We start from the raw sequence: 26,969 nt of genomic DNA on the forward strand, positions 1-26,969 counted from the left end.
GATCAGTAAATATATTAATATGAAATTAAATTCTTTCAAACTAGTCAAAGGATATGCCCAGTACAATACTAATTTTATGTACACGTTTTAAAATTCATAGGAGAAATGATGATGTGCTTTGCAGTTGAATTGAAATCCAACCCAGAACTTAGAACCAATTACAATATTTTACCAGATACACGACTCTCGAATGATGCATGCTGAATTTAAGCTGAAAGGAAATCCTCGGAAAAGCCGAGATGAAACCAATAGATGTACCAACCAACCAAACACACACTCACATACACGCACTCACTCACATATATGTACACAGTAATCAAATGCATACCTTCGTATGGTGTTTATTAAATCTTCCTTTCAGCACAGCTCAACAAACTTGAGTCCACAAATTGGCAGTAAAACGAGTCTTTGTTTTAACTTCTTCTAAAAATGCTGTAAATGCCTCTATAGTCTTATGACACAGGCAAGACAGAGAATGCTGCATACCCAAGATATGCATCGTAGAAGGGCTTGGCACAATACAGAACAGACTATCTGCCTGCATATTGGGCTGCCGCAGAGAGATCGTTGCAACACCACGACATTCACACAACATTCGTTCATGGGCCTCACTTCTGGGCAAAGGTGACTCTTCATAGGGAAGACGCTGCTTTTTTCTTCTCACGTTTCCATACCAAAATTCTCTCCCTTAACTCCACAGCTAGAACATAATATCACTAATGTAATCTTCAACTTACGATGTTTGGATGACGTATATACGTCCGTTGATGTGACATATTAATGAATTAAATACTATTATAGTCACAATCATACCATAGCATGAAAGAAAAATTTCACAACCTCGACCGGGAATCGAACCTGCGACTTCCTGTTCTCCCGTCAGGTGCTCTACCACTGAGCTATCGAGTTCATCTCACGCCAAAGGCTTGGAATTATCCTTTCATACTGGCGACTCTGTTATAGAGTACTGTCCATAGCGTCTGATCTTAGTCAGCACTGCTTGTGGGTGGAAAGAAACTTTACAAATGTAATCTTCATCTTACGATGTTTGGATGACGTATATACGTCCGTTGATGTGACATATTAATGAATTAAATACTATTATAGTCACAATCATACCATGGTACTCTATAACAGAGTCGCCAGTATGAAAGGATAATTCCGAGCCTTTGGCGTGAGACAAACTCGATAGCTCAGTGGTAGAGCATCTGACCGGAGAACAGGAAGTCGCAGGTTCGATTCCCGCTCGAGGTTGTGAAATTTTTCTTTCATACCATGGTATGATTGTGACTATAATAGTATTTAATTCAATAATATCACTAAGTTTTAATGCTGAGTTTATTTGCAATTATTTTATTTCATTAGTTATTAATAATAATAATAATAATAATAATAATAATAATAATAATAATAATAATAATTTTTCAAAATAACAATTAATATAGGGTGGTTCAAAAAGAGCGCTGGTTTTGATATATCAAATTAAGATGTTTATTTCTACAAAAGACAGAAACAAAATACACAAACATGTTCATTTAACCTTTCCATTTCATGTATGAAACATGATGTCGGGCTTATGACCCCCTCTACTGCGCTGGCATGCAAGACTTCTGTCCATGAAATTCACTATGACTGCACAACAAGTTTCCAATTCCATTTCGCTGACAACTCGTCGAATTTCCTACCTTCAAGTCATGAATATTTTGGGGTTTATTGGCATACACCAATGACTTAAGATGACCCCAAAGAAAAAAGTCACAAGGAGTTAAGTCACATGATCTTGGTGGCCATTGATGGTCAGCATTGCGCAAAATGAGGTGATCTGGGAACGACGACGCTCAGGACTTTTAAGGTTTACTGTTGAACCTGTCTCAAAGAACTTTTTCATAAGTCTGCGAACTGTTGATTCATTCCGTGTTTCATTACGCCCTAGAATCGCACGAAGTCGCCTGACAGTTGCAGCATAACTCTCTCCATTCTGATAAAATGTTTTCATGATTAGCACACATTGCGCACAAGTGAACTGCTCCATTGTTAGACACAGGATGCGAGAATGCAAGAAATTCAAACTGAGTCACCAATCGGAATGTTCCTGGAAATAGAAACTAAATAAAACAATGTCACCAACCGACAAACGAAAATTTACCAGCCATTTCAAAACCGGCACTCTTTTTGAACCACCCTATATAATAAGCTTAAAGAAGCATGTTGTGCGGGGCTCTGGAAAAAGAAGTAAGAAAGAGACTAGTGAAATGCTTTGTGTGGATTGTGGCATTTGTATGGGGGCAGAAACATGGAGATTACGACTAAGTGAAGAGAAACGATTAGAAGCATTTGAAATGTGGATATGGAGAAGAATGAAGCGTGTGAAATGGATAGACAGAATAACAAACGAAGCTGTGTTGGAAAGAGTGGGTGAAGAAAGAATAATGCTGAAACTGATCAGCAAGAAAAAAAGAAACTGGCTGGGTTACTAGCTGAGAAGAAACTGCCTTCAAATTAAATCATCGTTATTTTTTTAAGTTGTCTAGAATTGTATCCTCTTTTAGTCAGTAGTGTTTTGAATGTTTTCTGTAGGTCGTCATTATTTCCTGTGTCCATTTTGGTACGTGGTTCACCTTGCATTTCTCGAAAACCATCACATGATAAGGACACTGGACAGGTCTTGCCTCCTCTACTGTATGTTCATGGAATTATTAGCTGTATGTGATGTCTCTGAATCTTGTTCGAAAAATTTAAAACTCTGCTCTCCATTAATTCATCAAAAAGGGATGCAAAATGTTTACCACATATCTCTAAAAATTGACAATATCTTAAAAAAAATGGATCTATCCCACTTCATTTTATAAACATACAGCTAGTGGAAATCATACTTTCTTCACTTACCAGGCTGCAACATGTCTTCAGATAAGGGCTGCCTACTGAAAGGGTCAGTGGATGAGTTGAGCAAGTGTCTCATTATGACAGGACGATCCATCACCTTGCCCGATGGTAGCGTCACAGGATCCTCCATCAATGTGTCCATCAATGGATCTATTGAAGTGACAATCATTTATAAACATATATCAATTACAAAATGGAAGAATATTAAGCATGCTATACTACATTCATTTTCAGGCATTGTTCCAATGAAAGAAAGGGAGAAATCTACTATCAATTTAGTCACCAATTAATAGTCTTCCCTAACGAGCAATAATCTCTTTTTCAACCCTAGATAAATACTGTAAACCAGTGGTTCCCAATTACTTCAGAGTTGTGTACCCCTCTTTTTATTTTTAAGGCAAGCTATGGATCCTCACCTTTACATTTTGGTATCTCACACACACCTTCATCTCAAACAGCAGAAATAACTAAAATGCTCTCTCAATTAATATCACTCAATAAAAGAATTGTATTCCAATGGATACCATCCCATTGTGGAATCCTGGGAAACGAGAATGCAGATGCTTTAGCAAATAAGGGCAGCAGTGCTACTTACAGACCTGTTACTAAATCTACGTATTACTCTGTGAAAAGATTTATTAAATCTACATACTTAGACTTCAACAAACAAAATTTGATAACACAATCCCAAGGGAAAAAATGGAACTCTCTGCATCAAAATCCACAGTTAATTCCCGATTTACCACGAAACTCGTCTGTAGCTGCATTTAGATTGGCAACAGGCCATGATTGTTTGGCAAAACACCTGCATAGAATTGGAATACATCAGTCCCCTAACTGCCCATTGTGCAACTCAAACCAAGAAAGGATTCGGAACACCTCAAAATCTGTGCTTCAGTGGCTGGCCATGATAATATCTTTGAAAAATATTGGAGTGCAAGAGGTCAAATGACTTTATTGTCAAACGCCTGGCATTAGAAAACAACAACAACAACATTTTGGTATCTGCATAAAAATAGTAGTTGAGAGATAGATAGCAATACTGTATTAACAACAATTAAATTGAACATACAATGTATACCTGAATCTAGATGCCATGGAAAAAATCATACCTTTTTTCGTTTCAGACAATCCATGTCTGATTCAATATTTGCTACTTATAGCCTTAAATCAGGTTCAACATAGGGTGATCAGACGTCCTCTTTTGTCTGGACATGTCCTCCTCTTTAGGCCTTTGCTCGAGGTCTGGGCAGATTTAAAAAAAAAAATAAAAAAATGTCCTCCTTTTCGTAACTTGTATGCCTGATATTTTGAAATTATCTGATTTGACGCCTTTTTCAAGTACTTGCTTGTAGGTGGCAGCAGCATCAACGGAATATAATCTTTGCCATTGACCATAATAACTCTCTTTGCTCATCCTTGTTATGGTCGTTGTCCACATGTAGCTAGTAAATCGAGAGATCGAAGTGCGAATGTAAGTCTAAAAAGATAGTTTTTGTCCTCTTAAATAATTATAGTTCCTTTGTTTTTCATATGTAGCTATCTGTAAAATCATTATTAGTAAGTTTTTTCATAATTATTTTGTAATAAAATAGATATTAACATACTTTTAAGTGAGATATGTCTAAATTTTTACTGTAAATATTTTGTAATAAAATAGATATTGATGTAATTTAAAGTATAATATAGGCCTAAGCCTAAATTTAAGTACATATTCCTGTCCTCTTTTTTGAAACTTTGTGTCCTCTTTTTTATCAATGTGAATCTGATCACTCTAGGTTCAACATCGAGGCAATTTCTATGTTTGTTTTTTAGGAAACAAAGTATTGAAAATGTTTGTTCACAAAGATATGTGCTACAAAATGGAACCAGGTGTTTCAATGCCTTTTTACATATTTTCTTATAGTCAGAAAATACCTTCACCCAAAACTGATCAAGTGTAGGCCTACATTCTTTTAAAAATATTTTAAATGAGCCATTATAAATAACATCAACAAGTTCATCTTGCTCCTCCTCAGACAAAGTTTTTAATTGTACCACACCATACTTGAAAGGATTTCTTATCCATGAGTTTTCGGAATCTGAGGGAGGAAAGTAATCTCTGAAGCTAGTTGCTAAATCATTCAGATGCTCAACAATGACATGTTCAACTTCTTGTGGCAATTCATCAGAGGACTTCAGAAATGACTCAATGTTAGGAAGATGCTGAGACTACTACCTTCAGCTCGACTTGCCCACAGACGTTTTTTTATAATTGCTTCCTCAATCCTGTCTCCAACGTCAAAAATATTCATACCACTACCTTGAAGACTCATATTAAGTGTGTTCAAGTACGCAAAAATATCTGCTAAGTAGGCTGCCATAGACAACCAAGAGAAGTTATTAAACTGATCACATGGAAATTTAATATCACTCAGAAATAGTCGTACTTCATCACTTTTGCATACAGGAGTGCACTGGTTATCCAGAGGAAAAATTTTGCAGCAATTCTTTGCAAAATTGAGTGGGTTATAAATTATGAGATGTAAATAATGCCATGGACCCCCAAATTTGGGAAAACAAACTGTAAACTGTCAGTACGCACGCGTGCACGCCCACGCACGCACGCACACGCCCACGCACACGCGCACGCCCACGCACACGCGCACGCGCACATGCACACGCACACACGCGCATCCCTCCCCCCCCCCCACTCTCCTATAATCTTCATTCTTGTCTTGCTTAAGGCAAGTCTGCAACCTTTCAGTTCTCTTAATACTCTTTTTCTTTAATCTTATAACAGTTACAATCATTGAAATAATTTATATTTCAATAACTATTTTTATGTATTATACCAAAGATGCCAGATTCTTTTATTAATAATGTTTTGTATATATATGGAACACTGTTATACAATTATATTTCATAAAATTTTATTTAAAAATTGTTATACAACAATGTAACTTAATTTTAATTTAATTTAGTAGTCTGACCCAATATTTTGGGTTTGCCCTGCGACACAGAATAGCTCACAATAAAATTTAAAATGAAAAATTATATAAACAGGTTTCAGACAAAAGTGAATAAGACATAAGAAAAAAAAATAGAACCAAGTGTAATTTAAATTGAATATACACCATAAAGATGCTGACGAAATATTGCTACAGAAAATTTTATTATGGCGGTGACGATGGCATCTTGAAGATCTCTCGTCAGCTTGTATTTTTCCCTCCACTTTACAAAGGCTTTCTCGCTCCGAAGAAGAGACCGGTAACTGTGATTTTTTCAATGTTATATTTCACCGATAGGTACTGAATCGTGGGCTCGTAGATTTTCTTTTTCTCTTCATTCACTTCAGATGGTTGAGTGGCTGAGATTTCAAATCTGATGGTAGGATCAATTATTTCGGCTGTCTGTTTACATGGTTTCTTCTACATAACATTCGACAGTATCCATTCAGCTTTTGAATGTAAATGACGCGTTGTTGAGTTTACTAAATTATTAAAGTTTATTTTCTATCGTAACATTCTTCTCTTAACTTTTCATTAGTAATGAGGTGTTTTGAAAGTGGTTATGCTAAGCAATAGGAAGCTAATGAAAGAGAAAAAAGTATTTTAAAATTCCGAAACTAATTAAGCCTATTTCAGTTCTACTAGCAACAAGATGATAATAGAAATTATTATAATACAATATAAATTAAATTCCTGAACTCTCATCTTCGAGTTGGATACTGCGATTAGAATTTTTCTGCCATTGTTTGTGACTAAATACACCTGCAGATCGTTTATTTTCCAAGCTGAAGTCAATAAAATATGCATTTTATTAAGAAATTCTTAAATAATTTAAGTTTGATGAGTACTGGACATGAAAATCGGAGGAGATTAGTATTTAAGGATAGTGTGTTAATAAATGTGTGAGTGAAATTCGTCCCTGTGTTAAAGATCAGAGAATTAGTTGCTACTGTTGTTGTTGTTGTTATTATTATTATTATTATTATTATTATTATTATTAACATAAAATTTACTAGTCATACATTAGAAGTGTTAAAATTGTTAAAAAAGGTATATACCTTTGACAGACGGCCCGTTTCGACACTAGTGTCGTCCTCAGTGTCTCTTGAACCACTGGTGATCTTGACTCTGCGATGTGCAGTTGTCGATGGTAGGGGTGGGGGTGTGTTGCTCCTATGGTGGGGGTTGGCTGTTTGTATGTTATGATGTATTATGACGTCAAATAATGTGTGCGTATTGAACTGCAATTGTGTGTTAAGTATATATTGTGGGTATGCTATTGTATTCTTATATATTTCGTACTGTTCTAGGATGTTTAACTGTGAACTTTTTGGTGTGATGTGTAAAATTTCCATATCTGTTTCTATATTATTGTAGTCATGATTACTGTTGATAATGTGATATGTGATATGCAAATCACATTATCAACAATAATCATGACTAAATTATGCAGATCACATTATCAACAATAATCATGACTACAATAATATAGAAACAGATATGGAAATTTTACACATCACACCAAAAAGTTCACAGTTAAACATCCTAGAACAGTACGAAATATATAAGAATACAATAGCATACCCACAATATATACTTAACACACAATTGCAGTTCAATATGCACACATTATTTGACGTCATAATACATCATAACATACAAACAGCCAACCCCCACCATAGGAGCAACACACCCCCACCCCTACCATCGACAACTGCACATCGCAGAGTCAAGATCACCAGTGGTTCAAGAGACACTGAGGACGACACTAGTGTCGAAACGGGCCGTCTGTCAAAGGTATATACCTTTTTTAACAATATTAACACTTTTAACGTACGACTAGTAAATTTTATGTTTTTAACAAAGTGTTAACGAGAACTTTAATCAATGTATTATTATTATTATTATTATTATTATTATTACATTATATTTTTTACCCAAAGGATCCAATTTTACTTTCTCTGGGGGCCCATTTCTTCATTCGTCTGAGTTTGCCACACTGCATATCTACAATAATCTGGACACCAAAATGACTAGAATCATTTACTCCAATGCTACTCCATGAATACGATATATTCATACATATGACATCCAGTCAAATCTCTAGTGGGAAGCCAGACAAATAGGATAACTGCTGAAGTCAGCCATGGGAGGAGGGAGGAAATAGAATATAAAGCTTTGAATTATACTACTCTGTGTGTGTGTTTTTCTAATGCATACCCACTTCACTTCTGTAATTCGGATTTCGTATATTGCGGATAGATGGCAGGACTGGGACCCATTTTTCAAGTTGCACACCACTTCGGCGGGCCCCGCTATGCATGATGTGTATCTGTGGAGAGTTATGTCGTGTACTGGGATGAGTGTAAGTGTTCGTGTAGGGAATGAGTGAGGATGATTATAAAGATGGGGAAGGGAGAAGAGAAATCCCAGTGTTGGCATGTAACCTACTCCTGTCGAATAGCGCCAAGACGGCCACCAGGCTTAATACCCCATCCAATGGACGAATCACTATCAACAGTGACATAGGCCTTCTGAATTCAACATTATACAGATTAACAGCTTACCTTTCATTTTCCTTGTCCTGTTTTTTACAATAACTGCAAAATTAAACTTTGAAATAAAGTAATGAGTACATCTTCAAATTTTAGACTCACCTCTGAACTCATCAGGTGCATCACTGTAATCTACCTCTCTCTTGATATTTTGGATAGCTATTTCATTAGCCTTCTCTGCAAGACTTCGAAACTGTTCAATTTCAGAAGGTGTTTTAATTAGTGCTCGTTCCATGCGGTTAGCTGCATCTTCAAATAGTTCCTTTTTAAAGGAGCGCTGAAATGTGGAAAGTCAATATATATTAATCATAAAATATATAGACATTAAAGTTAATGTTCACTTTGCTTAATTTAAATATTGACATAGTTATAAACAAATGATAGAGGATATTAGATTTTATAAAAATTATTTAATTTGCAGATGATCAGGTCATCTTCATTGGCTCTTAAAATAATTGCAAATAACTATGTTGTACTAAAAAAAAAAAAAGAGGTAGGAAATTATAACGCCAAATAATCGACATAAAAAAAAGTATTTATGTTTAAGGGTGAAGATCATCTTAGAGTTGATATAATATACTCAATAACTCTTTTCGGGTAGAACAAATTAGTATATTTAACTTTTTAACTATTTTTGAATCCAATCTGTCCTATTACGAAATAGATTAGAATTTCAACTTATAGGCATTACATTGTAAGCAAATAGCAGAGGAAATCAGATTTTATAAAAATTATTTATTTGCAGATGATCAAGTCATGTTCATTGGTTCTTAAAATAATTGTAAATAACTATTTTGTAGAAAATTATAACACCTAATAATTTACATAAAAATAAGTATTTAAGTTTAAAGGTGGAGATTATCTTAGAATTAAAATAATAGACTCTTTTTGGGTAGAACAAGTTAGTTGGGGTGGCAGTAGTAGTCGTTGTGGTGAAAAAGTTGAAAATGACGCCTAAATTCTCATTGTGCAGCTTCACAACCATCTTTGTTTTTACTGTGAATTCACGATGCTCTTCCGACCACTGCCTCATGACAACTGAAATGGCAATGCCTAAGGGACAGTATGGAGGTGTCAGAGTCTTACCAACTTCAAGTATGACCTCGTGTTAATTGATTCAAAATCTCCCGTTCTACGCCACCCTATATATGTACAGAGTGAATCGTAAGTAATGTCATTAATTTCAGGAGGTTATTCTTTGAGACATTTCTAATCAAAAAGTTTAATATAATTTTTCTAGTTTTTGCTTCCTTTCCGAGATAAAAATTGTTTTATGACACATCTCATAGTGTGTTTTGGGAAAGCCATTCATTGAATTCTCAATATGGTCACTCAATTTATTAGAGGAGTTTATTATGATAATAAATGATTGAAAGAATATTAGTTTTGTCCTTTAAATGTGCAGAAATTTGATCCCAACAAATGTAACTTTTCGTTTTGTAATGAAATTTTACAATGTTACATTTGTTCGGATCAAATTTCTGCACATTTGAAGGACAAAACTAAAACTCTTTCAGTTATTTATTATCAGATTATCACAATACACTGCTATCTTAAATTTACTGAGCATATTGAGAATTCAATCACTGGCTTTTCTAAAACATGCTATGAAATGTTTCATATAGAACAATTTTTATCTCAAAAAGGAAGCAAAAACGAGCAAAATTGTATTTTAACTTTTTTGTTTGAAATATCAAAGAATAACCCACTGAAATTAATGTCATTACTTATGGTTCATCTTCATCATCATCATCATCATCATCATCATCATATATATATGTATGTGTGTGTGTGTGTGTGTATTATATAATAAAAGATAAACAATCATTAGGCAGTACTTTCAGAAAAAAATCTTAAAATTCCGTGTGAAGTTGTGATAGCTTTCATTACAGACATATTCATTCATTGTACGAATGCATGTTGCACCTTTCTACAACTCCATTTCACTATTAATCAATCATAATCAAATCGTTCTTGGTGGTCTAGAAGTTATCATATTAGTCTTTGAATCCAAAGTTCGTAGAAAGCCAGAAAAATCTATATAATAAGACTCCCTGCAGAAAGGAAGTAAAGTTGGGATCCCATGTAGCTTAACTTGCAGGCATTTCAATTGCCCACATACTGTTCATACTGTTCCTACTTTGTCTTGTTTTTCTTCTTCCTCCTCCTAAATAAGGGTTAGACTGTTACTGAAGCACTTAAATACAAATGGCCCATTGTGCACTCCACAAACTGGAAATCAACCCAGAAAACTGCAGTGTGTGACCAGCTTTGCATTGGTGCTGGGTTTATTTCCTGAAATTCCTGTCTGTACAGTATGTATGTATGTATGTATGTATTTTTTTTTTATTTATTAAAAACGGCATGTTCCATTACACTGAGTAATACTACATGCACTGAGCTCTCTTATAATATTACAGTTATTTACAATCATCTATAACAATTCAAAGTTTACAATCTAATTTGAAGATCAGTTGATTTTGTTTTTGCCATTCACTTATTTCTCTCGACATATATGCTGCATTTATATTGATTTTCTGCAATTTAAAATTTTCAATCTGAGTTGGATTATTTTCTTTTCCACAATTTTCTCTTATTTTTTCTCTATAAAATGTTCTAAGGTCACAATTAATTATAGCTATCTACCGTTTATAGTTTACCATCTACTGTTAGACTGTGATGTTATTGCAGATTCTAAAATTATTGTTTTTTTTTATGATACTCTAGTTTTACAATTATTTACAATTTCTACCATTTACATTTAACATTATTTACAATTCTTTTTTTTTTCTACAACTGGCTAATTTTCTCAAAAGGTATATTATTTACAAACTGTATAAGTTTCCTAGTATATTTTTTTATGAGGTCGTCTTTGTTAGGTGGCCAGTTTTCAGTTCTTAATACAGCCGCGATTAAAGCATCTCTTTCCTGATCTAAGAGTTTGCAATCGAACAATAAGTGGTCTACCGTTTGGTGGCTAATTTGACATGGGCATGTTGGATTGTTTATAATTTTAAATCTATGTAGGTACGCTCTGGTTTTGCCGTGTCCTGTCAACATTGCTGTTAGGTTAGGGGTTACATTGAATTTCAGTTTGAGTCTGTCTGCAATATTTGGGAAGAATGATTTTGTGACTGCACCTTTCTCAGTTACATTCCAGTCACTTTGCCATTTGGCTTCGCTTAGTTCACTGAGTTCACTTATTACAGCACTTCTGGGTATCCTCTTGTATGTATGTATGTATGTATGTATGTGTGTACAGTATGTAAGTATGTATGTATGTATGTGTGTGTACAGTATGTATGTATGTGTGTGTGTACAGTATGTATGTGTATGTATGTATGTATGTATGTATGTATGTACAGTATTTTTTTATGTAGGCCTGTGTAAGTATGTATGTATATGTGTGTGTGTGTGTGTACAGTATGTATGTATGTATGTATGTGTATGTATGTATGTATGTGTGTGTACAGTATGTATGTATGTATGTATGTATGTACAGTATGTATGTATGTGTGTACAGTATGTATGTATGTGTGTACAGTATGTGTGTGTGTGTGTGTGTGTGTGTACAGTATGTATGTATGTATGCCTGCCTACTCACTTCACTACGTGATTTGGGTTCTGCATATTGCGGATAGATGGCAGAACTGTGACCCATATTCAAGTTACACACCACTTCGGCGGGCCATGCTGTACATGATATGTATCTGTGGAGAGTCATGTCGTGTATTAGGGTGAGTATATGTGTAACTGTTCGTGTAAGTGTAGTGTATGTCATGAGTGATGATGATGAAGATGAGAGATGAAGATGTCAGCATGTAGGCTACTCCTGTCTAATAGCACCAAGGGGACTGCCAAGCTTAACGTCTCCATCCGAATCATTACTATCAACAATGACACATAACTTATCTTCATATGCACTGCGGAGAGATCTGGATTTAACCCAGGCATATTGGTGCACAATCTAGTGATTAGAAGTTGTGCACCGCCACCTCTCCTAGCCCCAAGGTAGAAATTGTATATGAAAATTTCTGACTCTGCCGGGGATCGAACCTGGGCTGGTTAGTCTAGTGGCAGACACGCTATCACAGAGCTAACTCAGCAGACAGACAACATGTGTTTCCCGAGACACTGATGTCTGATGTAGCTTACACAAAATGTGAGGTGATGACTCAACATCCATCCCACAGTTCCACAAGTTGGGTCAGTATGTGGAGATGTTTGTTTAGATGGCAGTGTCTGGTCAGAAGTCTGGTTACCCATCTGATGGTTCTCCTTTCCAAAGTCATCAGGAGTTCTTTAGTTACGTTCAGGTTTGGTTCTTCAATGAGATTAACCTATCTCATGGCTAGTGTAGATCTTTAGGCCAATAGTAAACCCTTCATCAAGTTTTCCTTTAGAGCCTGTATGATTAATACATTTAGAGTTCAGTAGCAGTTCGTGTAGGATAAATTAGTTGAAGCCAATAGAATTCTAGGTAGTTTCCTAGAATCGATGGATGGCCATGACGTCATTGATGACATAATGTTGCGTTTTTGTAAGCTATACAGTGACAATATTAGATTAGTGTAATATACCCATCAATTTTTATGAAAACCACAGCACATAATATAAGGGAGCCAATAATTTTTTGAAGTTCCGTCGGTTCAGTGATGAAATACTCTCATCGTGACAGTGAAATGCCAATTCCTGCTTGCCTAGAAACAATAATGTATCGATTGAAGTGTGCATTACCAGTCTATTTAAATGTACGTTTTCATTAAATTGACTTACGTACAATCTGGAATCTTCCTTTAGTAGTTTGGTGCATCCTCAGTGGTGCTCATGTTTTTCTGCAGCACCCTTAATTGTAAAACATATTGAATGTGTTCACCTGAATCTGTATGGTTGCGAAGACCGCAATTGAAATTTTTGAAGTCACAAAACCCAGTAGAATTCCAAGTGAGTTTCTTGTTCCCCACAAGAAGACATGGCCAACAATACAACTTCTCGTTATAGTAACTTCCACAGAACAAGTTGTAATCCTGGAATTGAATATTGTATGATCGGCCAGCACTTTTAATTTTTTTTTTATAGTTATATTAAATGTGAGGTGTTGGTCTGCCGTATTTTAAAATATCTTGTTTAACGTCTGTGGAAACAGAAAACGACATCTCCAAAGGATTGCAAACTAAATCATTTAATGGATTCGTGTTTTCACCATATTAATATGCATGCTAACACCCTAACACATTACTACATTTGTCACCACCAAGAATATGTTTATTAAGTAAACTAAAAACGAAGTTTCAAATTTTATGCCAACTTCCTTTATTAAAGGGTACTCAAAATATTTCAAAATCTAAACAAAACATAATATTCAAGAAATGTTAACCTTAAAAAAATACCGAAATATATGTGTAATACCTTACATTTAAACGATATTTAATTTTTTACACAATATTTTATGCTTTCTTATTTAGTTACAAAAGATTAGTCTGCCAGTCTAGTCTGTGTTTGTGTGAGAGAGGGATTCTGTTCTCCAAGAATAGTGAAACCAGGTGAATGTCGCTTCAAGAGACTTCATAATAGCCTCGCGAAAAGGGTCGGCAGTTCACAATAAGCAAGTCATTGTCATGGCGCCTGGATTTGTTTACTAAACAAAAAAAGAAAGCCTCCTTCAGACCTTCAGTATTCACACTCCTTACCAGCTGATCTTTACTAACTACGTGGCCTGACTGCTGAGGGGTTCATCTGAAGTGCACCAGAGTGCATTAATTGCTGAGTGGACTAAGCCGAGCAAGGCAGATTAAAAAGTAGAGCAAAATATACTTCAGCAAGGAATGCATTTTATTTTAATTTATTGATAAAAAATAAATACATTTTATTAGAACACGAAAAAAAGAGGTGAAGGGCTCCTTCACTTACTTCACTTGAATAACTGTCACTGTTAGAGTTGCCAACACAACGGATAGTTCCATGTTTGGCCAGTAGCAGTGGCGTGCAGTCAACCCCATCAACCCCAGCACTGCTGGGGGTAAGTAATTTCTATACACCGTTGTTTTACTATACTATATTCATTGTTGCATAAATCTAGTTTGAATTTCCCATGCGCGAATCCACTATGATGTGCTGTCAGATGAGAGCTCGCCAGACCCAGCAATACTGAATTTGCTGAGTTAGCGCATGCGCTCTCTATATTTCGGGTGTGCTTTGCGGGTAAGAGAGTGAGAGGGGGTTAGTCATGTATAATGTAAGAAACCCTGCAAGCTGGTGTTAGGTGACGTCAGAATTCTTAGCCAGTGAGAGCTCACTGTTCTTAGCGCGTGGAGCAACGAGCTAGAGTTTCTCTAGCTCGTTGGTGTGGAGCCATAAAGGTATAAATGGTGAATTGATCAGATCAGGGTAGCCAATAGTGTAGCCGGAAGGTTTTAAAAATACTGATGATAATATTATTGAACATATTTTACTCGTATCAAGTTGGAAGTTACCTTTTAGCTGGAATGTAAACTTGTTAATATACAGTAGGCCTACATAGTTAATTTATTTAATATGTTTTATAATGTAGTTATTTCTGGACTGACTTTTATTGCATTCAGTTTGTTAACTTGGTAAGCGTGGCCACCTACAATTTGAATTTGTGTTTACACTTAGAATTTACACATGTTGCGAAGTAGTTAAAGATAGTGAATGCAGTTCGCTTTGTGGCATTGTCATTGAAATATTCTAGTTGTTATATTAATTTTATTAAGAACATTTGTAATTTATATGAAAAATGAGTATATTGGAGTGCATAATTGAGAAGCTACATGAGCGACCGTTTTCAACGAGGCCTTTTCAAGAAAAGAAGAGCATTATACAGGAAGGTAGGCCAACCCCTGAGTTGCCAGATTTGGTACATAAATCTAAAAATTGTACCAAACATTTTACAGTTTCTTCTTATGAGAAATATTTATGGCTAGCTGGAAGCAGAAAATATAACTCTCTATTTTGTTGGAATTGTCTGTTATTTGGACAAGATAGAAATACCACCTGGACAAAATCAGGTTACATTAACTTAGGGAGCTTCACAAAAGCAGCAGTTTCTCATGAGCAATCTGTTGGGCACATTAAAGCATCCTATTTAATTACCTCTTTTGGAAGAGTTCGGGTTGACATGCAACTAAGTGACCAGCTTAAAAATGAAATAACTTTTCATAATAAGGAAGTTGAGGAAAACAGGGAACTCCTTAAGAGATTTATTCATGCTGTGTGTTTTCTAAGAAAGGAGGAAGTTGCATTCAGAGGCCATGATGAATCCAGTACTTCCATTAATAGGGTTAACTATGTTGAACTTCTGAAATATACTGCAGAATACGATCCCCTCTTGAAAGCACACTTAGAAACCTCTACAGTATTCAAAGGCGTGTCTAATAGAATACAAAATGATCTAATAGAAGCAGTAGCCAAATCTTTATTATTAGAAGAAATAAAATTATAAATAAAATTAGCCAATTATGTTGCTGTTTTAGTTGACGAAACAACAGATGTCTCTAATACTGCACAATTTTCCATTGTACTCCGGTACGTACATAATGGCCAAACAAAAGAAAGGTTTATTGGCTTTCAAGATGTAAGTGAAAATCGCACAGCTCCAGAGATTGCTGAGCTAATAAGACAATACTTGACGGAATTTGACAGCAATGACAAACTAATCGCACAGTCTTATGATGGAGCGGCCTCAATGGCAGGTCGTATAAACGGGGTACAAGCACTTATTAAACAGACACATTCACAGGCGTTGTTTGTACATTGTTATGCTCACTGTCTAAATTTGGTATTATCAAACACAGTCAATAACATAAAAGAATGCAAAATTTTTTTTAGTACTCTGAGTGGCATTGCTGCCTTCTTCTCCCGGTCACAAGAGAACCAAGTTCCTAGATGCGTTTCTACAGAGGAGGCTACCTAGTGTTGCACCAACTCGATGGAATTATACAAAGAGATTGATAAATACAGTCTATGTCCATAGAAATGACTTATATATAAGGTGTTTGATGCAATGCTAAACAATTCAAGTGAAATTGAGAAAGATATTTTGGCACCTGTAAAGGGTTACCTTCTAAATTTGAGAGACTTCACTTTCTGTTTTCTGCTGAGAACTTTTGACAAAATATTTGCATTTACTAGTGTTCTATATAGCATTCTTCAAAGCAAATCTTTTGACATTGCAGAAACATATCAGCCATGAGAAATGAATTTGAAACTGTTTTTGCAGAAACAGCAGATGAAGTCGGAGAACCATGCAAAAGAAATGTGAATTACAAACAAATATATTATGAAATATTTGACAATGTTGACAGCCATCTAGAAAGTCGATTCCAAGACTATGGTAGCTTAGGCTTTTTAGGACTAATATCAAGTGAGAATGGAAAATATGACATTTATCAAAAGCAGTTCTCACAGATTGAATTCTCTAACTTACTTAGTGCCTATGGTAACCATTTTGAGGAAGTCAGGTTGCGAAATGAGCTAACTGTGTTCTATGCTGCTGATGATTTTAAAGAAAAAAACTCATTTGAGTTATTACAAATAATGTCAGACAAATCCATTTCGACATCTTTTCCACAGCTTTCAAAGTTAATTTCACTAATATGTACAATACCAGTATCTACAGCTTCAGTCGAGAGGTCTTTCTCAGCATTAAAACGAATTAAAACATATTCAAGAAACAGGACTGGCGAAAAAAGACTATCAAATCTGGCGTTACTGTCAATTGAAGCAGATCTTCTTGAAGAAATCAGGCAAAAGGACACATTCTTGGAAAGGACTGTAGGTTTCTTTGCTGTGCAGGACAGGAGAATGGAGTTCACCATTAAGTAACAAAACAGCACTTTCATTCCTGGCGTACGGTTATCCCATAACATACCTGCATTATGTAAGTATTTTAAATATTTATATTAATATATTTAAGATGATTAATATTGCACTTATTCACTATTATGTCAAACAAATTTATGTTTTTTTTTTTTTTTTTTAATTTGCTGGGGTATCGATGAATGTCACCGCACGCCACTGGCCAGTAGGTTGGCCTGTTAATTGTCATCATACTTTTCCTAATATCCGAGTCAGATGTCTCTGGCAGTAAATGTAGGAACAAAGTGAAAATTCACGTGCTACTAATTAGTATCACAGATGCCTGTGGGTGTCTCAACACTATAGATTCATTTAGTTGGCATAGGCCAGAAACATAAAATATTAAGAAGTAATAAATTTTCATAATTCGTATAGACGAAAAATTCCGTTACTACATACAATATTCTGTAGCATTTACCTCATCTCCTGCTAATGCTGCTGCAAATCCCTCACAATCCAAATGAAGATAAATATCGGCTAGTTGACTTAAAAGACGTCTTGGCTCCCACCCGTATTTTTCTGGAGTCCGAACTTTAAGGTTCTTACCTGAAAGAAGTTATAATTGTCATGTAAAACAGTAAAATGAAATTTTAAGCAACACAGTCATATACAGGGTGATTCAAAAGTCTCACGACATAGACAAACTCCGTTATTAGTGTAGATAGCAGAAAAAGTTGTTGGAAATATGTAGTTTTGAATCTAATGTGCTTGAATTTTCAATTTAGAATACACTGTATTGAGGCTGTACACTATATGACATACTTGCCAGTCCCAATGCTGCCATATTAATGCCTTTTCGGCTATTCTATTGGATTTTGGATACGTATTATTTAACGGAGAAAAATAGCTGACATCCAGAGTTTAGCGGTTATTTAACTTCTCATAGTGCAAAGAAGCATTTCTTTACATTGATAGCATAAGAGTGCATGGGAATTTCATTCTTACCTGGCGGTAACCACTTTTGCACATAGGCCTCTCTTTCATTGACAACACAAATGCATGTCAATTGCTATTGTTTTGTCACACTTTCTGAACTTGATAACATTTCAACAGTAATAAACATCCTTCTAAGTTTCAGAAATCAAACATATTAAAATTTTAAGTTCATATCAAATGACTTCTGAATCAACCTAACAAAACAGGATAAAGTGCAGGAATATGTGTTAAATTACTAGATTAAATTATAAGTAATTATGAATATTAATAAGGATACTGAAATCATAATTGAGTAGCTTAATATCAAAGACGGACATCTGTCGTCTCCATCGTTTTGATCTAGAGGTAATTTTTTAATTCACAGTGTTCTTTGTAATATTTAACACAATTTATTTTATAATTAATAGTGTTAGAGTTTGCATATGGTTTCATATGGAAAGAGCATGAAAAATTGTATAAAAAACCACAGCTATCTAAATTTCGATTGAGGTCAGATGTCCGTCTTTGATATTAAGCTACTCAATTGTAAATGAAAAACTTAAGAACTAATGTACTGTCTGATCTGTTTGGGTATGGATAATATTAATTTATTATTATAAAGCTATTATGATAGTAGGAAAAATTTCTTGCTGGTTATATTATGATTAAAAGACGGTAGTTTCCATATATGACAACAATGCATAATCTGAAAGGACAAATGAAAATCGTAGATGATTAAAATGGCTACTACAAATCAACAGCAGGCACAATGTGTTCTTTGGTATGCTAAATTTGAGAGTGTTAAAAGAATTCAAGGGGAATTTCAACGTAAGTATGGTGTTTGTAATATACCTACATACAATTCCATAATGTTGTGATATCGAACATTTGTAGAAACAGGTACTGTGTTTAAAAAAACATGCAGGAGGTCGCAGGCGAAACCCAGTACGAGAAGCAGCTATCTCTTGGCTTGGTCTCCAAGCTCCCCAGATCTAACCCCTCCTGATTTCTTCGTGTAGGGTTTTGTTAAAGACGTTGTCTATTCACAGAAACTCAGGAACACGGATGATTTGAGAGTAAAAATTACTCAAGCTTTTCAACAAATCATCCTTCTTATGTTACAACGAACATGAGCTGAATTGTATCACCATTATGAGTTGTGCATGGTGCGCAATGGGGGTCATGTTGAGCTCTGAAGAATCTCCCATCTTTCACTATTGTATGCACAAAGTTCCAACAAATAAAGTTCAGTAGTAAATGTTTTACGGTGTTTTTATTTTATCCATATCCAAACGGATCACCCTGTAAATCCTGTGCTTTACATTTTGGTCCACATAATTGCTGCAGGTTGAAATTTAACATGGCAGACAGCCGGTCCACTAATTCTGGTCGAAGAAAGGGCTCCTTGATGTCCACAGTCAAATAATGAAACATATCCACTGTCTCCTTTGCCAAGGTCAAGTAGGATCTAAACATAAATAATGAAATGAAATATCAATATAAATGAGTACTTCTAACGAAACTATTTAAAAAAATTCAGTATTTATTTAACATATTTCTTTCTAAAACAAGTTTAACATCAGACTATGATACAACAAAAAACGTAAATCATGTTACTTTTCATAAAAATACACTAAAAAAGGCCACAGTTATTTTAATGTCACTGTTAATGAAAAATGTCTATGTTAAGTAAACAACGGAATATTATAATACTGCTTGAAGGGAAGAAAATCGGAACTGCAATATGAATTTCACTCAAAGAATTAAGAATATTTACTCCTTATTGACTACTCAACTTTTAGTCAAATTTAACAATCTCAAAATATTTCTAAAACCAACCCAAGACATTTCAGTTATGAATTATCCACATAAAAAATTGTGCAAATGAAAAGTGTACAAAGAGTTGAAAGAATGTCTCTTTATTATTCTTTCCCCAAGAAATGGACAAACATTTAATTTCTACAGAGAGTCCCAGCAAACATTCCCAGGATTTCTGTTGGCTGACCAGCGTTGCTTGCATGCTTTGTCAATAACTGTTGTGCAATCCTAACACCTACAAGTAATAGCAATAGTGACAGTAGTAGCAGCAGTAGTTGTAGTATCTATTGCCCAGGCACTTGGAAGTTTTCCATTCGCCTTCTAGCTTCCCAGTATAATTTAGAGTCTGAATCCAAAAGATTTGATGCCAAAGCTGGACATTTTCGTAAATGTCATTGATTCATCAAAGAATCATCTAGGTTACATAGGATGCATTTTGGTGAACCAAAAATTCCAATTTTAAACAGGTGTGCTGCTAAAAGTCACGGCCAAGCATTCGAAATTTCACTACTGCATCATATAGAGGAGAATCAGGTAGTGTATATGTTCTTTTTTCAGTAAGCAGTACTAATCAAGATTTATTATTACTGTTTTCTTGAAATTTCTTTAGAATTTTGATTTGAAATTGTGTTTGTATAAACAATTTGGCACTGTGATAAGATATCTTTTTCAAAGATACTTGTAATATTTTAGTACCTTTCTTTGCCAAATAATCTGCAATCTCATTGCCCATAATACCACAATGGATAGGGATCCATTCGAGATACAGGTTTTTATTTTGTTTTGCCAGTATGTGTATGGATGATTGAATTTCTGCGATTTTGGAATTTGTAGGAATACTGATTGAAGCTATGGCTTGGATTGCAGAAATTGAGTCGCTAATTATAACAGCATTTTTGAACATTAATTTGATAAATAAGTTGTGTTAATGTCCTGTTGATTGCTGTAATTTCTCTATCACAGTCAGTAGAAGGACTCCCTGTAGACAAATAAAAACTGAATAATTTGGAATATATTCCAGCCCCAGCTGGTTCATCATTTTGATATTTGGAGCTGTCTGTATAAATGTGTAACAAATCTGTGTCGGGGTAGAATGTATCTGAATCGGGGATTGCAGAAATAGCACATGTCAATATGCCACACATAGTGAAATGTGCAGTTTCTGCAATCCCCAATTCATTTATAGTTTGAAGAGCAACTTGTTTTAATTCAATGTAGACGATTCTTCTCTCTTCAAATCCTTAATTAAATTTGTATTATAATTTATATTGTCATACTGTAATGGAGATTTAGATAATAGGAACTTTTCTGATTTTAAATTAAGTTCAAATATATCTCCTAGTTTCTAGATTGTCTGTAGAAAACAATTTTGCATTTTCAATTTTCTGCGTCTGAATTGGTAGCTTGTCCTGTATGTGTCATGTAGTAACCTTATCATTCTTTCATATTACAACAGTGATCTTTTATGTAACTCCTCTTTTATGGGATAGTTCTTCGTTATTATTTGCATTGCTGTTATTGGGGTAGATTTAACTGCGCCAGTGATTAATCTGACAGCATTATTTTGTGCCACTTCTAATTTGTCAATGGTTTTTGTTGATGCTGTAAGTTTTCACATCCATAAAGAATTTGTGGTTTTATATATATGTTTTATAAGTTGTATTCAGTACAGATCTTGCACACCCCCACTTTGTTCTTGCAAGTCTTTTCAGTACATTGCATCTTGCGTTGGCTTTATCTATTGTATTCTTAACATGTATGCACAATATCGAGATTATAAAATACCTGCACTGACGCTCATCAGCTGTCAACTGTCGTTGTCGAGCTTGTTGCTGATCTGCAGGTGTTTGATTCCACGTTTCAGTATCAGCCATAAGCTCCTGTACTTCATGTATTCTCTAGAAGAAAGAGAATATGTAATAAATGTACACACAACTCCAAAGACCACAGGAAATTTATAGTTTGCAGTTATTATTCACAAAATATGGAAAACGTACAATCAATGACTGAAGAAGAGTTTATATATCTGGCATAAATATGTGAATTTACTGTAGTGCATTCTTTAAATACCACATACAATACAATATTGTATTACAGTTCACGTACATAGTGAAAACTGTTAGATAAAAATGGGATTTACTACCCATTTCAAAAATATTTTTATTTTCCAATAATCGATTTTTGAAGTACAAAAAGTAAAAATAACTGTACAGTTCTCCCACTACCAAAACATGACGACTAATGACAGGCAAAATATGAAATTTCATATTCTCAACCATATCTGCTAACAATATGGGAACAAGGATTTTCACAATTCATGATGGTGTAGAATGCAATTAACACAAAATTATTTTTCATGTTTCGTACTATTTTAGTACAATTTTCATACTTACGGGTATTTCATAAAATCTTCATATTTTTTTTTATTCTGTATGATTTTCCAGCTCCATTACTATTTCTATAACTACCACTAAACTGGGCTTTTCACAAATTATAAGGACACAACAGAGATGTTTTCCAAGAAACACTTGATAAATCCAAGTCATCCATTCCACTGCATCAAGTTTGTAAAATGCTTGAGCATAGGGTAACCAGATTCACATCGATAAAAAAGAGGACACAAAGCTTAAAAACGAGGACATTATTCGAAAAAAAAGAGAGAAAATATGTACAGTAAAACCTCCCTAAAACGAAATGCGATCGTTCCAGAATTTTTTTTCCGTTTTCACAGGTTTTTGTTTTACAAAGGGTTGAGTTTTGGCAAAGCTAAGAATAGACTATTACAATATGCTCACTGCAGGAAGAACACAATGAAGAAATAATTTGAAATAAAAGTTACTACAGTACATGCAAAGTGAACTGTATTTTCATAATTATTAATTTACGTAATTGTAGTCTCTCGCCCTCTCCCTCTCTCTGCGCCTTAGTTTCTTAGCCCCCCCCATTTCTTTTAAAGTACATTGCCGCGACTTTTTTTTTAAGGCAACACTGTAGGATTTCCTTCACCTCCTGCATCAATTCAGAGTGTAAATTGCGCTCGGTTGTGTAACTGAATTTTTGTTTTGTGGAAAATAGATTAATTTCACTTTAGACAAATCAATCCTTGGATGGCAGGTAAGATTGTCTAAAAACAGTATGACCTTACGACCTTAACGTTTCATTGCTCCATTAAAAGAATGAAGCCACTCTTCCATGATAGAACTGGCCATCTAGGCTTTTTTATTAAATCACACAGTTTTACTTTATTCACACTGTTATTTAACACTGTATTGACATATTAACATAAAACTCAGAATAAATAAACGGAAATGTGAAACTAAATTGACATTACGCTACAATTATTCACAGTTTTGTTCTACTGGACTGTCCTTTATCAGTATTGGCTTGTCAGCACAAAACTGCAGAATAAATGAACGAAAATGCAAGAGCAAGAAGTAGCAGTACAGGAGGTCAGTAACCTGCCTGGGTCCTTGACAATAAGCACAGAATAGTGACATGGTTAGAGAAGCTTCACCCCAACGCCTGACAAAGAATAGCGAAAGTCTTCCAGATCATTGCATGTACAGTCACACAAAAAGTTATGCCATGCTTCGTATTATTATCGAAAAATTAAAAATGGTTTGATAGAATTTAGCAACAGTTACGCTTAAAATTATCCGTTTTAGTCAGGTTTTTTTTTACCTAAATGGTGCCCAAAAAGATTCTGTTTTCACGCTAGGCAGTTTTCGGTTTTAAAGTATTATTTTACAGAGGAAATCATTCCGTTCCAAAATTTATTTTTCGTTTCTGCAGGTTTCCTTTTTACAGAGGGTACATTTTAGCAAGGTTTTACTGTACTTAGATTTAGACTTTAAAATACGTCGATATCTATTTTACTACAAAATATTTACAGTACAGATTTAGACTTATATCATATTAAAAGTATGTCAGTATCTATTTTATTACAAAATAATTATGAAAAAACTTAATAATAATAATGATTTTACAGTTAGCTACATATGAAAGTCATGGGAACTATAATAAAATTATTAGAAAGAACAGAAAATATCTATTTAGATTTACATTCGCACCTGAATTTACTAGCTACTTCTGAGCAACAAGCATAACAAGGAGGAGCACAGGGAGTTATGATCGTTGGCAAAGAGTATATTCCGTCGATGCTGCTGCAATCTACAGGCAAATTACCTGAAAATGCGTCAAAGCAGATAATTTCAAAATATCAGACATACAAATCACGAAACGGCCCTGACCCCGGACAAAGGTCTAAAAAGGAGGACATGTCCAGACAAAAGAGGACGTCTGGTCATCTTACTTGAGCAGTGAAATACCAGCAAAAATTAAACTACCAAATGTAGATAGGTAGGTATCTAATGCTCTTGATTTAACAATCGAGCTATTTTCTCTCTTGCTTCCCAGTATTTAGATGTAAGACTTTTATTTTGTTGAAGTGCTTCACAGTGTGTTAAATGATTCATAACTACCAAATGTCGCATGATAGCATGATACAAGTTTGGGACGTGGAGTGTTCTTTTTATGTGTACAAAGCAATATTAGCTGACAGAAGGTGTAATGTTTTATAAAAGAAATACAGAAATGTTACTTGTATTGTATGTAACCAGTGTTGAGTCCAGTCAATATAAGAGGTTTGTTTTCTATTCAGTGTAAAAAATTGAGTTACCTAGTGCCTATATTCAGGAAAGAGTTTGATGATGTTGAAAAAGTGTTTAATTACGCAGATTTATTGTATTTTATTTGGTAGCTTATTAAATGTAGACAAAACTACTCATTTCTAAAGACTTATTTTGCAAATAATGATGTAAACCTGCTCCAAATAGTTTAGAAATGAAGCTACTTTAGCAATAAAATATTTCATATTTTCATACTTTGCCAAAATAAATTTTATACTTTGGAAAAATTTTTCTTCATATTGTGCTAGTCTCTAATGATGGCATAAAAAAGAACATGCTTGCTGTTCAGTAATCTGATTTTACTCATTAAGATTTTCACTAAAACATTCTAATTTTGACCATAATTTACTTCAGACCCTTGTAAACAACAATGTTTTCTTTTATCCCCAAATACATTGACCGGCAAAAAAAAACCGATCACTTGAAAAAAATATTAAAAATCAAGTTTAAATGTAAATTATGAAGTAACCCAAGAAATAACATAACTGTAATCGTACTCAATTTAAAGATTACACTTTTATGAACTTGTGACACGTAAATTCACACCTTGCACTCCAATTTTGAGTCAATGACCGTCATATGTTCATAAATCTACACTTTTGTTGAAATTTTGCAAAATTTTTCACTTAACTTTCAGCTGAATATTTGTTCATTAAACTTCACTGAAAATGATGTTGATGCACAAAACTTAAATTCACACTATCAATAACTGAAACAAACACTCAGTATCCGGTGTGTCCCCGCTGGCCCTAATTACAGCTGCCATTCTCTCAGGTATGGTTTCGATTAAGGTTATGATGTCTCTCTGGTCGATATTGTCCCATTCCTCTTGGAGTGCAGCCACCAGATCACCTAAGGCCTCCGGAACAGGATTACGATCTCGGACACGTCTACCCAACCTATCCCGGAGATGTTCTATAGAGTTTAGGTCGGGACTCCGAGCTGGCCAGTTAGATGAACAATCTCCAATGCATCAAGATACTGTGATACGCAGCGCGCTGCATGTGGACGAGCATTGTCATGAATGAATATGAAATCATCGCCAATAAATGCAGCAAAGGACGAGAATCTCGTTGATGTAGCGGTGAGCGTTGAGACTACCATTCTCGACGATCACCATTCCGTTCGGGCCTCCATGGAGATGCCTACCCACACCATCACGGAACCTCCACCGAATGGCGTCCTTGCAGACAATGTGCATACCTCTCTCCGTACCATCTGGGGATTTCAGGGAGAACCTGGACTCATCAGAGAACAGCATACTGCTCCACTGCTGCACAGCCCATTGGGCATGCTGACAAGCGAACTGAAGACGGTTGGCTCGGTGCTCTCAGGTCAGATCTGGTCCCATAGCAGGTCGTCGTGATTGAAGATTTTGTTCTCCAAGGCATCGTCGAACAGTCCTCTCGCTCACATTAATATCCTGCACATGTTGTAGTCGATTCCGAGCTTCAACTGCTGTAGTATGGCGGTTTCTTAGAACCTGGCTGACGAGAAATCGATCATATCGGGCTGAAGTCTTCCTTTTTCTGCCAGAATCAGGTCTTCTGGAGTAACTCTGTGTTTCCCGGAACGGTTTCACAGCCTCTTGCACCGTGGTGTATGGTGCGCCTATGATAGCAGCGGTGTAACAGAGGCTGCATCCGTCATCAATGACAGCAACAGCTCTGGCAACGTCTTGGGGTGACAGAGGCATTGTCTGAACTAAATTTATTGACGATATGGCAAACAAACCATTTTCGACAGTTGTTATTCATTTTCAAAAAGGAAAGGAAGCAATAAAGCAATAAAACCTCTTCAATTGTTTATGATGATCTACCCCATATGTTCAGCACAGAAACACACTCCTTCGTTGTTAGATCATAAACCAAAGATTTATTGGTGTGAAAGGCGTGAATTTACATGTCAGAAGTCCATAAAAGTGTAATTTTTAAATTTAGTACGATAACAGTTATGTTATTTCTGAGATTACTTCATAATTTACATTTAAACTTGACTTTTAGTATTTTTTTCAAGTGATCGGTTTTTTTTGCCGGTCAGTGTATTTTACACTTCAAACTAATTTTGAATGTTACCTTCTAATTATTGTTATTATTAATTTTTCCCCCCCAACTTTCGTTTAAATGATAATTTGTTCATATTTAAGAGAATATTAAATTTAATACTCAATAAGGAAACTTTTAATAGCAAAAAGAGCATCTTCTGCAGATCTGTGGAAAAACAACACCCCATATAAAGAGGAC

The 26,969-nt window shown here is 35.0% G+C and overlaps 1 protein-coding gene across 1 annotated transcript in view; it reads right to left on the reverse strand.

The window, feature by feature from the left end:
* Positions 1-316: 316 nt before the first annotated feature.
* The window catches only part of Ube4B (Ubiquitination factor E4B), a 66,258-nt gene continuing 39,605 nt past the window's right edge, over positions 317-26,969 (reverse strand). Inside the window, exons 16-21 of the mRNA XM_069826704.1 lie at positions 21,824-21,936; positions 19,543-19,688; positions 17,724-17,851; positions 8,531-8,705; positions 2,887-3,033; positions 317-700 (exon numbers count right to left, since the gene is read on the reverse strand). Coding sequence (XP_069682805.1) covers positions 633-700; positions 2,887-3,033; positions 8,531-8,705; positions 17,724-17,851; positions 19,543-19,688; positions 21,824-21,936 — 777 coding nt within the window. The 3' untranslated portion in view covers positions 317-632. The remainder of the gene's footprint in view (positions 701-2,886; positions 3,034-8,530; positions 8,706-17,723; positions 17,852-19,542; positions 19,689-21,823; positions 21,937-26,969) is intronic.

The sequence above is a fragment of the Periplaneta americana genome, chromosome 5, assembly GCF_040183065.1.
Source record: "Periplaneta americana isolate PAMFEO1 chromosome 5, P.americana_PAMFEO1_priV1, whole genome shotgun sequence".
Taxonomy (NCBI): Eukaryota; Metazoa; Arthropoda; class Insecta; order Blattodea; family Blattidae; genus Periplaneta; species Periplaneta americana.